Here is a 15,973-nt window from a genome sequence, read left to right as displayed (position 1 = left end):
AAGCACCAAATACAGAAGTCAGATTTCATATTTTGAGGTAACAGCAAACTATTTAGCAGACACAATGGTCAGTTCTCAGCTCTGAAGTACAAACTGTTACATGCTATAGACTATAAGCTATAGGCTATACGCATATTACTCTAAGGTATTTCAATGATGAAAGGGTTTGGGTATAAACCCAATTCCAAATCCTATTGGGTATATTTATATTTTGATATTAATGACCCTGCAGCTCACTGAACATCCATGTGTCCTTGGACACCTGATGGTCCCTTTTCTTACTTCCTATCAAGCATCCAGGAGCACTAATCCAGCAGAGGCTCCTGCAAGAAGAGCATTATGAAAAGAAAGACATTCCTCCCACACACACTGGGAAACAGGGATCAAAGGGATCACTCTGGTGATTTAGCAAACTCCTGTAATAACAGCCCCAAACCCAGGAAGCACTGAATCTGCAATGACAAAACAATTATTTAGGAGGGATTTAAATGTGAAAAGAACTTTTTCTGCTCCATTGCACATGGCAGAACACAATCGTGATGTCTCAGCTCCACTCCACCCATTTCCCCTCATACAAATACCTGGAGGGCACCAGATTTCCACTCCCATTGGCAATTTCGGTTGGCACGTATCATTTCAGTTGGTCAGAACATACTAAACTGACATTTCCTCCAAACAGGAGGGAGAGAGAGAGAGTGAAAGCACTCCCCAGGAGGTGGGGACTCTTCCTGAAACACCCTCTGCTGTCCCTCTATAAAGCTGACCCTGCTCTCGCTCTGCACTCTCTGTCTTGTATCCTCCACGAGGCAGATCCAGGCACCTCGAGCACCATGGCCTTTTCCATGCGCACAAGTGGCGGGCCCCGGCAATTCTCCTCTCGGAGCGGGTTTGGAGGGGGATCTCTGAGGATGTCCAGTTCTGGTGGTGGAGGAGGCTTTGGTGGCAGTGGGCTTGGGCTTGGTGGGGGGTCTGGTGGGGGGTTTGGTGCAGTTTCTCTGTTGGGTTCAGGCTCTGGCTTTGGTGGGGGCTTTGGGGGCAGCTCAGGTCCAGGATTTGGGAACAGCTTAAGCAGTGGCTTTGGTGGAAGCTTTGGAGGTGGTTTGGGTGGTAGCTATGGAAGTGGCTTAGGCAGTGGTTTTGGGGGAGGTTTGGGAAGTGGTTTTGGCAGCAGTTCAGGTGCTGCTTTTGGAAGTGGCTTTGGTGGTGGCTCGGGGACTGGTTTTGGAGGTGGGCTTGGCCCTGCTGGTGCTGGCGATGGTGGCATTCTTTCTGGCTCAAAAAAAGAGACGATGCAGAACCTCAATGACCGTCTGGCTGCGTATCTGGACAAAGTGAGATCTCTGGAGGATGCCAACACCGAGCTGGAGCGCAAAATCCGTGAGTGGTATGAGAAAAGTGGCCCTGGCACTGGCACCCCTGGATCTGGGAACGACTACAGTAAATTCTATCCACTCATTGAAGATCTTCGAAACAAGGTAGCGAAGCAATGTATTTAATGTATCTTCATATGTGTAACTCACTTAATAGTATGAATGAAAATAACAAATTTCTTTCGGAAACCAAGAGCACATTTGTCCTTTGGTACTGACGCTTGGAGTCACCTCTGTCACCTTGCACTGGTGACATGTGCTGAATTTTTCCTATACATTAAAGCAGTTCTGTAGCTGTGTCACGCAGTGATTTGTCTAATCTGAATGAAGGAAAAGGCAGTGTTGGAATGCAGTTCTACAAACCCTTGTAGAACACAAAGTTTAAAGCCATTACAAAACCATGAAGCCTTTGGGCCGTAACAACATTCTCTGAACACTGTATTCTAGATCATCAATGCAACCATCGACAATGCAAGGATCATTCTGCAGGTTGATAATGCCAGACTCGCTGCTGATGACTTCAGATTGAAGTAAGGATATCTTAATGCTACAAAAGCTCTTATCAATATCATAAGGAAAAAATTCTTTTGTATTAACATCTCTTTCCTTGTAGAATACTTGTAAGACAATTACTAAACAATGTTATAATAGTTTTGTGTATTAAGTTTTCATATTAAAACTAAAATAAAATACATTAATAGTTTGCATTTCACCTCATTGGACATGTAAAAAATAATATTTAATCCTTTATGCACAGATATGAGAATGAAGTGGCCCTTCGGCAGAGTGTGGAGGCCGACATCAATGGTCTGCGCAGAGTCCTGGATGAGCTGACCATAACCAGGGCAGATCTGGAGATGCAGATTGAAAGCCTGAATGAAGAACTGGCTTATCTCAAGAAGAATCATGAAGAGGTTATTTTTTTCCTTTGTGAATTCATAACAAGACACATGAAATAGCGAAACATCAAATTACTCCCTTATTTAACCCAGTGGGAGCTCTTGGGCTTCATCATTGGTTTTGTTTGCTGTTATTTTTTGAGTTTTCTAAGTGAAAGAGTGCAAGAAACAAGCTACAGATCCTTGTTGAAACAGAATTTATATCACATATATTTCTTTACATATATTTTGGTAGAACTATTTTGCCATTTGTTAACAGAACCTTCTCTTTATTTTCAATCTCTCCAGGAGCTTCAGGGCATCCAAAGCAGTGAATTTGGCCAAGTCAGCGTGGAAATGGACGCTGCTCCAGGGACTGACCTGACCAAGCTTCTGAATGACATGAGAGGACAGTACGAAGTCATTGCTGAGCAAAATCGTAAAGAGGCCGAGGCGTGGTTCAACGAAAAAGTAACAACCAGAGGGAGCAAACTCAGCAAAATGCATGGGAAAATTAGTTCTATACTTGGAACAGTAAAATTACACCCCATTCTTCCTTGTCATTTCAGAGCGGGGAGCTGAAAAGGGAAATCTCCACCCATACTGAGCAGCTCCAGTCAGGAAAGAGCGAGATCACGGATCTAAAACGGACTCTCCAGAGCTTGGAAATAGAGCTGCAGTCACAGCTTGCCATGGTACGTTCTAGGGAAGCTGCTGACTGCTCAAAGCCAATTGGGCAACTTCAAAAGTCTTTTTAGACCTTATCCTATTCCATAGAATTGAGGATTTGCATTTATTTCCAATTAAATCCTATATTCTATTAGTTCCTAAATAGCAGTAATACATCTAACTGGATTGCAGAGAGCATGTCACAAAGCAGATGAGTTTTTACATCACATTTAGGGAAGCCACAAAGGACAGTTTTCAAACTGGTGTTTTCAAAAAGAAAATAAAACCTTCTAAGTAATGCAGCTGTACTCACTCCCTTAAACTACTTCAATTGGTTTTGGTTTTGTAAAGAGGCTTTTTTCCTTAACCAAAGATTATTAAATATCCTTACACAGAAAAAATCCCTGGAAGACACTTTAGCAGAAACGGAAGGTGGTTACTGCGCTCAGCTGTCACAAATCCAAATGCAGATTGGGAACCTGGAGTCCCAGCTTTTCCAGGTCAGGGCTGACATGGAGCGCCAGAACGCAGAGTACCAACAGCTCCTGGACATCAAGACTCGTCTGGAAATGGAGATTGAAACCTACCGGCGCCTGCTGGATGGCGAGTTTGTGTAAGGGACTATTGACACAAAATATCTCCTTGGGTTTATTTTCTGTAGCAAAATCCTTTCCAGGAAAAAAAGATGTAAAATAAGTGGGACGTTCTCCAAATGACAGTAAGGCACATACAGTAATCTGAAATATCACTGTGACTGAGGAGAGTGAGCCATTCTGCTCAGTATTTAAATAATCTATCAATGTCACCATGAAAAGGGAATTTATCCCAATCCTATCGAACATCCTGCAATACTGCATGTCTGTGATTGCCTTTTAGGAGCGCTGGACAGGCAGTTACATTTGAAAGCTCACCCCTGACAGGGTCCAAATCTCAAACACAATCACTGGATTCTTCTCAGGGTAGGTTTGATTTGATTTTTTTTTTTTTTTTTTATTTTGATTGAACAAAATTTTGTTTCTAAAGTCATTCTTATAAATCAAATAATACATGTTATCCTGTTTAACTACATCATAGAGCTCATTATAATCAGAAGCCAATTTGAAAGAAAAGGGGGCACCTGGTCATGTGCTGCTTTGGTTTATAATTTTTAACACATTCATAAATATTTTTTGTTTTGTTCATGATGTTTAGATCCAACCAAAACTAGAAAGATCAAGACAATTGTTGAAGAAGTGGTAGACGGAAAAGTTGTTGCATCCCACGTTAAGGAAGTTGAAGAGAAGATATAAGGCACAATCTGATGTGGCAAAGGATCCTTTTGCTCCAAGCCAAAATGGATAAATAATTTTATTCTTTTGTATGAAGTGATAAAACGTTTGGCTTTGTACTAAGAATCTTTTGATAAGACAAAGTTGGCACTTTCATTCCTTGCAGATATGCAATATATTTCCTGCTTCACTCTATCAGCATTACTTGTATGATTTCCAGGGTGTTCTTTAAAAATATCATCAAATCTCTGCTCAATAACCAGAAATATGAAGCACACATTTAATCAGATTTGGCTTTTTATAATCTTTAGTAATCAATAGTTAAAATAAATTTGCTGTTCTAACCTCATTTTCCAGTTTTCATCATTAATAAAAAGGACTCAACAAGCTTTAAGGTATTAATGTCTCTTCACTCTCCATGACCCCCTCCACTTGTGTGGTGAGCCAGCAACAAAATATGAACATTGAAAGCAGCTAGAATTCAAAATTCCATAAATCCTAGGAAAGATGTAATTGCTTATACCTACCTACCTTTAGCCTTCAGGGATCTCATAGCCAGGTGTTCCATTTACACCTGAAAAAAAAAGAAAAAGAAAGCATTAGTTTATACCATCCCAGGTGCAATATCTTGTGTTTGTCTGATGGATTCCTAATGGTTTTCTTATGTAACTGTTCTCATCCCATCAGCAACAAACACTGCCAGTATTTTGGGTTCAGAACTACATAGAACAAGGACATTTGAGACACTTGTAGAAAAGAGAGTGGACAACAAAACCTTTCCATCTCAGTCCAGGTCAACTGGAAGACAGTCAGCTAAGGAAAATAAAATCCAAACACAGGATCCTTTCACATGTGCCAGCAGACACAGCCAAGAACAGGGAAGCCTTTTCACACCAGGAGACTTTTAAGTGGTACAATACTTTGGCTTCCAAAAAGATGCATGTCTTGTAAAAGTTTTCTGCCTTTTTTATCATTTCATTGATGTATATTCTCATTTAGAGTCTAAAATGCATTTCTCTCTTTGGTAATTTTAAATTTTTATTGAAATCAGAATTTTTTTTACTGCATATCTGATATTGTGCACTACTGAAAAAAATGAATAAGCAAGAGGCAAAATGAAATAGGTAAGAGCTGTTCTTAGCAGACAAGATCACCGGGATCACACAGTGCTCCAGTGAGCCAGGAAATGAAGAATCACAGTACAGCAGACAGCCTGTGCTGGACCTGCCTGGGAGCTGTCAGAAAAGGGGTAAGAACCCCCCACACATTGCATGTTGTGTGTATTGAACACACCAACACCTGGCACAGGTACTGAAACACAGTCAGAGACAACCCAGACCCTTTTTCTGACAGCAGTGATGTGCCTGAAGTGTACATTCACCAGAACTTTGCCCTCTGTAGAAGAGCCAAAGCCCTTACCACAAGTTGCGCCAGTACTGTGCACCCATAGTGCTGGTTCCTCTCCCTCCTTGTGTGTTTCTGCCCATAAACCCAGCACTGTGTTGGGTGAGAGGATGGCCAGGAGCCCAGCTAGTTTCTGAAACAGGACAGTCCTCAACACTGGGTCAGGTCAGACACCCGAGGCTTCATCTCACTGAGTCTCAAACACCTTCAGGGATGGAAATTCTGTGACATCCCTAACAATGGTGGAGGCACCTGCCAGCGGCACTGCCAGCAATCCAGGCATGCTGCTAGGAGACTCTGCCCTTCCATGTCCTCCTGCCAGCGCACTTCATGCTGGGCAGCTGCAACTTTATCCTTTGCTTTCTCTCTGTTACCCTCACATTTCCGAGGTTATAAAACCCCACAGTTGCAGTGGGACAAAAGCATTAAGACACTGATATATTCACTTCGGCACATAATTTAGGAATAGTTATTTTAGTGCTATCCTTTGCTGCATTAACCTCTGCCAGGACGGGCTGACAGGCTCTGAGCCCCCCGCGCTCCCCGAAATGGGCCGCTGCCGCTTTAACGGCCCCGCGGCCGCAGCCCCGCGCCGCCGGCAGCGGAGCCGGGAGCCGGGGAGGATGGGAGGAGGAGGAGGAGGATGGAGCCGGCTCGGCTCCGCCGAGAGATCAGGGCAAAGTATGAATCGCTCATCACCCGAAATCAGATAAAGACCGTCAGCTCAGCAAGGACGCAGGTAATGCCTCCTCACAGCCACACACCTTGCAGAGTACGGAGCCATTCCCTGGCCGTACAGTTCCTCCCGCAGCCTCTATGAGGTACAGTAATTTCTTTCAATGCAGCAGATTTTCGGGGAAGGGATGTGGATTTTACCGCAGTAAGATGTGAACTAGAAGAATCGGAAATAGATTTTGTTAAGGGTATGGATTCACGCTGAATGAATGCTGTGTAATTCATCAGGATGCTTTTCTGTCCCTGCAGCTGGGCTATTGCTGGGATTTAAGGGATGATGACATAGGCTGTAACACGGTAACCTCTAGCTCCATGTAGTTTCTCAGAGGAAAAAAGAATCCTGAAGAGAATCCTTTTATATACAGCAATCTTTGCCATTTTTAGCCCTCTAGTAAAGAAAACGGTACCTTTGCAGGAACTATTTTCTATTGCTCACAGTAAAAACTATGTTCTGCTCTTCAGCAAATATCAATTGTTCTCTCATACAATTTGATTAAATGTTACCAACACACAATGCTGCTGTTAGGGATTTACATACAAACAGCTCTAAACCCAATTGAAATCAAATGGCAAAACAATTTTGAGCCACCAAATGTAAAGAAATTCAGGGGGAAATCAGGTATTCTGTCACCTTGTACTCAGGTATTGGAGGAATCCCAGAGGTTTGTTTTAAGGACAGGCCAGACGCTGCTGCAGCCTGGCTGATCCACCAGCAGTGCCAGACACACAGCAGCTGCACACCCATCGGGGAAGCCAAGTTTATCCTTGTGTTGGCACAAAGCAGCCAATGCACACTGGTTTGATCCTGTCACACAAATTCTGCAGCATCCAGGCAAGAAAGGAGAAGCAAAGAACATTGGGGGTTCACTTGTGGATGAGCCAAATCTAGATTCTTCACAAAAAAATGATGGCCTGGTAAAGTTGCAATAGGTCAGTACGTACAGGGGAACAAAACCCTTATTTTCCTAAGTTCATAAGAACTGAATTAAAGAGATTCTTTCTTAGAGTCGATGTCATCATAAGAACCTGCATAAAGCAGTAAAACATGCGAAAAAGCAGGTGCTGTTTCAAGGGCTTATGGCATCTTCACCACTTGCAGGGAAACTCAGAAACAAAAAAGAAAAATAACTTCCATAAGCCAAACAACCATTCTGGAAGTTACATGGAGGAATATACTATTGAAATCAAAGATAAGTCTAAATCTAAAACGACCCCACACGTGATCAGGATTGGTTTTTAAAAACTATTTTTAATAGGATAAAAGGAAAAAGAAAAGCCTGAACTCAAAAATACATTAAAATCAAAGCACTTTATTCAAACTTGGAAGATTGAACCATCTGCACCTCCTCTAAGCCCATTTGCTCCAGAGGTGAGTAAGGTGTCAGTACAACTGGGTAATTTGTATGAGAATACCTCTAAGACAAAGGTGCCAGGGATAGAGATATGCCCAACCACTTCCCTACAAACACAGTGGGATAAGAGCTTTCCCTCTACACAGTACAGAAGATACTAACTCCTCACTGTGAGCTTACACACATTGATACAACTCTAACAAAAATTCCAACTAGGTATTTTTATGTGCTGGTTTATTATCATTATTTGAATATTTTTAATATTGTTATCTTTTGTATGTCCCCTGTAGTTAGAAGAAGGTACAAGTAAAAGAATGGACAAAGATGCAGAAGCACTAAAGGCAGCCAGAGCAGAACTGTGCGAAGCCCGACGGCAGTGGCACCACATGCAGATCGAAATCGAGTCTCTCCACGCTGTGGTAAGAGCCAGAAATGAAATTTGAAATCTCACAGATAAAAAGAAGTATTGTCCTTGATGTAAACTATCCCACAGTCAATTTCTGTGACAGTCACAGCCACCATACAGCAGAAACCCATCAAAGGAACACTCAGCTTTGGGGGGCTCCAGCTCCTCATAGAGCCTTCACTCACACACACTGACCCAACAAATGTTCTGGTGCAGGATCTGCCACTCCAGACACACATGGTGTCCCATTTTCACACCTCCCAAACATATATTTGCATTATACTCCCCCACCAAGCTCCTGGTCATTATGCCTTACCAATTCACAGCATGTTTATGACTTTTTTTTACTGTATATACCAAATTTATCAATTCATTTGTGGTAAAATGTCAGCAGTTTGCTCAATTCACCAGTACAGAAAAGCTCCAAGAGCACACAGACACTTCATATAGCACTGAGCTGGACATTGTTTAACTTAAAATCAGAGATCTGTAAACTCAAGGGAGTGGATTGTTGTGCAAGACGTGGCTCCACTTTCATCTGATCTTAAATTACCAGATTTTACTGGAAAATTTCTCAGCCAAAGTATTACCTTGAAAGCTTTACTCCTGTTCTTAAAGAATAATCTTAAAAGAACTGATGTAAAAATACACAGTTTGTTAATGAAACCATGTACGTGTAAAACATCTTTACACACAAACTTTCCAAATTTAAAATATTACTTAAATTTCACAGGAAAAGGGTTTGGAACGTTCGTTGCGTGCCACGGAGCAGCAGTACCACATGCAGCTACAAAATCTGGAAGGTGAGATTGAATGCTTGGAGAAAGAGTTATTGGAAGTGAGAAGGGGAATTGAGAAACAGCTTCGAGAGCATGAAATTCTCCTGAACACGAGGATGAAGCTGGAGGAGGAGATAGCGACATATCGCAGTCTGCTGGAGCAAGAAGAGAGCAGGTACTCGCTGCTTAGAGAAAAAGATCTCAAATTTGTCTTCCATTTCTGAAGGTGTCAAATAATCAGAATTGTAAATACATGAACTAATCATTAAAAAATTACAGTATAAAACCTTAGAAAAGGTTTCATTGTAAGGTAGCTTCACTGACTGCAGAGTTTCTGGCACTCAGTGTCTCACACACATTGCAGAAAGCAGCACAGTCACTGCAGCCTCACTTGAGGCACTGCAGGCCCCTCAGGACCAGGCATTCAAGGCCGGTCCACACACATGAAGTGCCGGGCAGGGAGTTCATTCCTCAGACCAGGACAGATCACTGCAGGAAATTGCACAGGTATTGTCAATAACTTCTTCCAGTTCTGGGCTCAGAATGAGAAATCCCAACAAGCAGTTACAAAGATCAAACAGAATTTCTCGTGATTCTCACATTTTTAAATTTTTCACAGCTGTTCATAGGACAAGTTTGAAGTTAAAGTAATTCAATATTATTAGATGTCTTTAATAATTTTTATTTTTACAGGTTCCGTTGCTCAATACCTGCCCAGAAGGATGACAAAAAGCCCAGCACTAGCAAAATCACCTTTATGCTGCCTTCAGGTGAGTTTCAGACACCTTCTCCTTAAGGGATTTTGGCCCTAACTGTTCATAACTAGTGACAAACTCCTGAATATTAAAAAAGGACCTTTTCCAGTGTACCTCCAGGTCCTGTGTACTGCCCTTGCCCTTCTGCATGCTCAGTGTATACCTGCATATTCTTTTACAGAGAGTGTAAAGAAGCATGAACCAAAGAAGGTGGAACTGATGACAAAACAAGCAATCCTAGATGGAAATATCACGAAGAAAAGTGCTGAAGCTCATGGCACTGTACAGTAAGATAAACAGGAATTTCACAAAATAACAATTGGAAGTAAAGGGTGGAGGTTACATTTCAGTAGCTTTGAATTTTCCGTTATTTGGTATCTATTATCTCGTGCCCACATAGCCCAGGAGCTTCAGAACCACAGTGAGAGCTCCTGAAGGTGCACTGAATGGCAGTATTTAACAATACATTACATTTAAAAGTTCTTTTTATTAGCATTGGCTTCATAAGCAAACAATACCATGCTAGTGCTTCTGATTTGTAATTTCTACTTCTGTTAAGAATGAAACTATGAATAATTCATCTCGCTAAGGCTGAAAGCAAAGAGCCAGACCACATTTGGGAAGTCCCCCTGGGGCATATTTATGCACATAAATTCAGGCTCAGCTGCTCCAACTTGCTCCTTGGAAACTCCTAAGTTTCCCCAAACAGGGGAGAGAGAGCCTGGCTCCCAAGTAGGCATGTGAAAGTCTGTTAGGATGTGTTATTTACCTGAAATCACTTTAATAGCATTGGATTGCCTCATTTTATTTTTTTTTTGTTTCCTGCTGCTCTTTAGGCTTTTTTGTAGACTAATTTAATGTTACCTTTAAACACACTGTAGTGGGCCATTCCTAACACTGAACCATAATCAGCTGCTGAAGAAATTAATGCCATTATAAGGCCCACCAGACATACCCCATAGCTGAAGTTTATTTTTGTGCATGAGCTTCGCTCATCACACAGTCACTCAGATCTGCACAGGGCTACTCTGCCAGGTGCAGTTTACTCAGCTGGGTGAGGCCTCAGAGCCTGACTTTCAGATCCGAATTCTGACACACACACAGAGAATTGAATCAACAGGATTTGGGTGCGTCAATATTCCTGGATCAGCTGGCTTTTCAATTCTCCCTATTTTACTTTTGCCCTTTTTTCTCTTTAATGTAATATAGCTCCACATTCTGAGGTTTAAGTCTAAACTAGATTTTCTCCTCCCTATTCAGAAGGTTTTCAGATGCAGGAATTCTGTCCTGCCCACTACAGTACTGAGGTTTCTTGCAAAACTTTTGAGCTTGGATTCCAAACTTTCTCCTTGGAAACAAACTGCCTAATGTGTTTGGAGCAGTGGTTTTGTATCCATGTCTACCTAAAAGTACAAAAACAAGAACATAATGAACCCTCACCCTTTATTTAGCTTCTCTGGAGGATGAAACTGTAAAAAAAAAGGAAACCTGATATCTCAGTACCACATAAAATAACTCAACACTTTATGATGACATTTCTCTCTCTGTTTTAAAAGCAGTCCTGAAGACAGATAACTAATATAGCCTAAAAAATTATAAATACATTTGCTTTACTGTTTCAGGACAGAAAAAGTGGATGAAGTCATTAAGGAGTGGGAAGGTTCTTTCTTTAAGGACAACCCTCGCTTAAGGAAAAAGTCTGTTTCCTTGCGCTTTGATCTCCACCTGGCAGCCACAGAGGAAGGGTGCTTGCACACGAAAAAGAAAACCCTCCCCGACATTGAAGTCAGGCTGGTGATGAGGAGATCCTGCAGCATCCCATCCATCAAACCTTAACCTCAGCCAATTCCCTCAAAGTGCATCTACAACGGGCTTTGGAAATAAACTGTAGATGGACTCCCACAGCTGCTGTCTGCTACAACCACAACATCTGACCAAGTACTTGGATCAATACAACAAAACCATACAAGTCCTTTAAAAGAAAGGGTGGAGGAGGTTCAGATTCCAAGAAACCCGACTTCTACTGGTTTTATACTCTGGGTGCAGCCCTTTCATTTTCTCATTGTTGTTGTTTCGTAGAATTTCATTAAATATTACAAAAGTTAAACTAGAACTTTATAGTTTGACATATTCTGCCTTTGTAAAAGAGAACTTGTTTTCTCTTTCTGAAAATGAGAAATGCATATTTGCTTCTCTTAATTATTCAATATTCCATTCATATAATGACTGGTGAATCCTTGCAATAATTTATATCAAACTGTCATACTTCTAGAAATATATTTTAAAATAATACTTTCTAACAGCAAAAATTACATACAAAAATACTCTTAAAAGACATGAACTACTAATGAAGAGTTTTCTTTTAAAAGTGGTGGTTAGTATTTTTAAATTCCTTTTTTTCAGGCAACAACTGAGCAAAAATGTCTTTCCTCTACATCCTTATACACCCATTTTAAAAGTGTTGTTACAATCCAGTAACATTTTAGCCATATTGTTCCCCAGATTTTGAAGCAGTAATTTCCCCTGAAAAATCAATCATTCTGTTATGTGTCCACACACACCTTTACTACAAGTCTCTTAACCAAGGCAAATGAAATTACTCTCTAATTGTTCAAATGGGAGGAGTCAAACAACCATTTGAATGCTGATATTCCATTAATTTTATTATAACAATGTGCATTAAAATATCTTCAACAAATTCCTCTTCCGACAAACACTACAAGTAAGTGATGTTCTTGATCTAGTACGTGTGACAAGTCACTATTACACCAGGGTACAACTGCTACTACTCCAAATTAACTGAGCAAAATAAGGGCTACAAATTCAAAGTACAATTCAACCAGACCCCTTAAGTACCACCCCCCACTCCTACCCAAAGTAGCTGTGGGCAAACACAAACCCCAGCAGACAACCCTGCACCGGTACACAGAGGAACAGCCATCCTCCTTTAAAACCTTACGGGACAAATTTCAAACAAAGACTCGAAGGAGATTGTACGAAGCCAAGGATGATTGTTTGTACGGATTCTGAAGGGGGTGGATGTCACAGCTCCCACTGGAACACTGCGGGCTCAAAGCCTGGAAAACCCACGCACAAGATTTACTGGATTACAGCAGCATGTAAAGGATTGATTTCAGTGTCAGTATCTGCCTTATTACTTATGGCATGTGTACAAAACTGATACTACAGATTCTTTCAGAGTAAATTTATGCTTCTATCCTTTGTTCATGGTAAGAACAACGCATCGATATTGCCCCATCCTCTCTGTACTGTATCAAACTCGCTAATTATCCTTAACCTGAATCATGAGCTGATGTTGTTACCACTTGAGTACTTGGCATCCTGAATGTATCGGCCTGCTCCAGTATTTTCACTATGCAGCTTTTTTTTGTGCTTAGACTCTGTACATTTTACAATACTTGAATTTAAACTAAGTTTTAATTGCTTTAAGGCACTTTAAACAGGGATACGAATTTACCAAAGTAAATGATAGTACTAATACAAAAAAAAAGTATTAAAATGGAGTTTGTCCGTGCATATTTTGTGTGTGTGTCAATGTCTTCTCTTTAAAAGGAAAGGAGTAAAACAGAAATGCAAAATAAAAGTTGCAGATAGGAAAATCTGTAGCACTGTAAAAAGTGTTTTCTAAGATCTTTTCTACAATTAGAAAGACATGAATTCCCTCAGAATCTTTACTGTAAGATGTGAGTGTCCTCCTGCTACAAAACTTACTCTTTTTTCCTGGTAAATCCAGTCACCCTGGCTACTTTCTTCATGTGCGACTTCCTGTCACTGACTTCAGTAGCTTCTGCTACTCTAGGCCTGGTTCAAGTGGGCATTCTGGTTTCAACTAATTTTTCACCCCTTTCAGTAAGTATCTATTTTAGCATTATTCATAAATTCCATCTCTTCAAATGTAAAGAACTCTCTTTTGTTCACAAACTAGTGAACTTCCACAAGTGTCAGTGTGAACTCCACATGGGCATCAAAATAATAACATCTCACCCTCATTTTTAGGTCACTTTAAAGGTGAATTAACAAAAATTAACACTGAAGCTTAATACTATGGCAGAGAATTCTTCATTTCTCTGCTGCTAATTAAATCCAGACCAGCTGAGCCTGTGCCAACCAACACCTGCAAACGGCTGATGTAAAAACGAGTTTCATTGTCTCAACCTACTTGCCAGTGAATGTCTGTCCTCATTCCAGAGCTTATGAAACTGCTGGTAATTAAAACAGTTGGGTAAGAATAAGTTTTTACATCCCCCCTGGTGAGCACGGTGCAGTATAAACAATTCCATTAAATCAATAAAACTACTTATATATTGTACAGGATATTAAAAAGTGTATGCTGGCAAAGCCTTTCACTATCACAAGATGGAATTGAGGCAAAGAGCATGGTAAAAAAAAAGGGGGGGGATAAAAGCAGGGAATACATTGGTGGCTTTGAAAACATAAAATGATGTAGAACTATTAGTATGGAATGTGTGTTTCAGTAAACATACTTGAACACCATAGTAAATAATTAATTTTTAAGATAAATACATTTTAAATAATTCAAATGTTTAAATTAAAGTTAAATTCAAAATAATTAATAAATATTTCAAAATTTCTATTTTCAATTTAACATTAAATGCAGTTTACACTATCAACAAAACCATGTTACTAATAAACTAGAAGTGAATGTATGAAACTAGGAGAAAACCTGGTCAAAAGCAGGGGAAAAAACAGGTTATTTTTCACCTCTTAAAAGTATTTTCTCACCTTTTCTTTCCCTTTTCCTGCCCAGTGAAGCTGGTGCACTAGTGTGACGTACTTTTGCTGGCTGAGGAAGCTTTTCAACTCTTGCTTTAATATAAAATTGAAGTCACAGATTATTCTGCTGCATGTCAGCAAATGTCCATTGTGGGCACAGACAGCAGAGTCTAAGCAGATGAGGGCAGAGCTCTTGTCTCTTTATTTGTTCATAAAAATAAGTTTATTTAAGCATGAACACGAACTGGGCCAGTGGAACTATAGGCATCAAGACCAATTTGCAGCAACCCGTGTTGAGTTTTTCTTCTTTTCACCTTCTATCATCCTTTTGGGTTAGGCAGGTACCATCCCCCTTGGCTTTCCTTCAGATCCACCCAAATTCTCCCTCATGAATATCTAGAAATATATCTTATTGGCCACATGAGAGCATTTCAATGCCAAACATTCAATTTCAACGTCAAACGTTCAACGTCCAACTTTCAAGTTTCACTGCCAAAGTTTTCATATTTAATTCAGTCACTTTGATAACTTTCAGTGTAAAAGGCTCTTAATGCTGAGGTCTGGAACTCCTCATCGTCCTCATACCCTCAGAGCCACACGGTTCACCTTGTTTGATATTTGGGAGGGTTTTACCTGTGTGTGAAAGCTTTGCTGATTTCTGCAAAGAATTGTGGGCAATTCCACTGCTCCCAAACTACTGGTTAATTTACAATCCTGTGTGATTCAGCAGCAGAGTGTTTTGAGTTGTCAGGCTGATTTAGTTGACAATTATCATACATTATAATATTTATTACCCGGGGTCCATCTCGCTGCCTCCTCAGCCGTCCCTAACGCCATCCCCTTCGTCTGGCCTTCTCCCACACACCGGCACCTTCCCGCTGCCCTCAGAGCTCGTCCTGCTCCGCTCAACCACTTCTGGAAGCGCTGCCATCCTAAACCGCCATTTCGGCACCACACTGTGCAGAGACCAGGATCCCCCGGCACTGACGGACGGTTCACCTGACTCCATCGCTACCTTTACGGGATATTATTCGGGCTCGGACACGACCCCGCAGCGTTTTCCCGTCGCCTCACGGCAGCCCGGGGCCCGGAGCGCCTCAGGGACCGCGCGCTGCCCGTGAGGGGAAAAAGGCGCCAAAATCCCCTCAGGGGCCGCGCGCTGCCTGTGAGGGGGAGGAGGAGGTGCTAAAGCGCAGCGGGCACGAGGCGTCCACCGACCCCCCCGGTGTGCCCGTCCTGCGCCGCAGATTCGCCACCGGCAGCCACCACTCGGGGCACCGTGACTGGGGTGCCCGGCGCGGGGGAAGGGGACGAGCACGATGCTGGGCATTGCGGGTCTGGGCCGCCTCGGGAGCCCCGACGACACCGCGCGCCCGGCGAGGCAGCGCCTCCGTGCCGGTAATGGCGGGCGGGGTCGCCCCTCGCGCGGCGTTCGTATTGCACCCCGCAGATTCGCCACGGCCCCTGGGGTCGCCGCCGTCCCGGAGGGCGCAGAGACGGCCCTGGCCCTTCGGTGGGGCGCGGGCAGCCGAACAGGCCCCCCCGATGGTGAGTATGAAGTCCCCGGTGGGCCGGGGGCGATGTGTCGAAAGTGCGGAGCGG

General features: G+C 42.1%; 2 protein-coding genes across 4 annotated transcripts; both read left to right on the top strand.

Annotated features, from left to right (window-relative positions):
- The first annotated feature begins 824 nt into the window (after nt 1-824).
- Nucleotides 825-4,354, top strand: KRT12 (keratin 12). Of its 3 annotated transcripts, XM_068996754.1 has the most exons (9): nt 831-1,035; nt 1,096-1,475; nt 1,818-1,900; nt 2,128-2,284; nt 2,558-2,719; nt 2,818-2,943; nt 3,313-3,530; nt 3,794-3,876; nt 4,109-4,354. In XM_068996754.1, the coding sequence occupies exons 1-9, from the start codon at nt 831-833 to the stop codon at nt 4,204-4,206; spliced, it is 1,512 nt and encodes a 503-aa protein (XP_068852855.1). In that variant the 3' UTR covers nt 4,207-4,354. The 3 variants fall into 3 exon arrangements, with proteins under 3 accessions (XP_068852857.1, XP_068852856.1, XP_068852855.1); XM_068996756.1 differs by having other exon boundaries at nt 825-1,475; nt 3,313-3,524; XM_068996755.1 differs by having other exon boundaries at nt 825-1,475.
- Nucleotides 4,355-6,232: 1,878 nt separating this feature from the next.
- On the top strand, nt 6,233-11,911 carry KRT222 (keratin 222). Its single transcript, XM_068996139.1, has 6 exons — nt 6,233-6,328; nt 7,967-8,095; nt 8,816-9,036; nt 9,555-9,631; nt 9,798-9,903; nt 11,239-11,911. Exons 1-6 carry the CDS (start codon nt 6,233-6,235, stop codon nt 11,450-11,452), a joined length of 843 nt encoding a protein of 280 aa, XP_068852240.1. The 3' UTR covers nt 11,453-11,911.
- The last annotated feature ends 4,062 nt before the right edge of the window (nt 11,912-15,973 follow it).

The sequence above is a fragment of the Aphelocoma coerulescens genome, chromosome 27 (genome assembly GCF_041296385.1).
Source record: "Aphelocoma coerulescens isolate FSJ_1873_10779 chromosome 27, UR_Acoe_1.0, whole genome shotgun sequence".
NCBI lineage: Eukaryota > Metazoa > Chordata > Aves > Passeriformes > Corvidae > Aphelocoma > Aphelocoma coerulescens.
The sequence above is the reverse complement of the archived record's forward strand: the minus strand, read 5'-3'. Positions and strand labels throughout refer to the sequence as shown.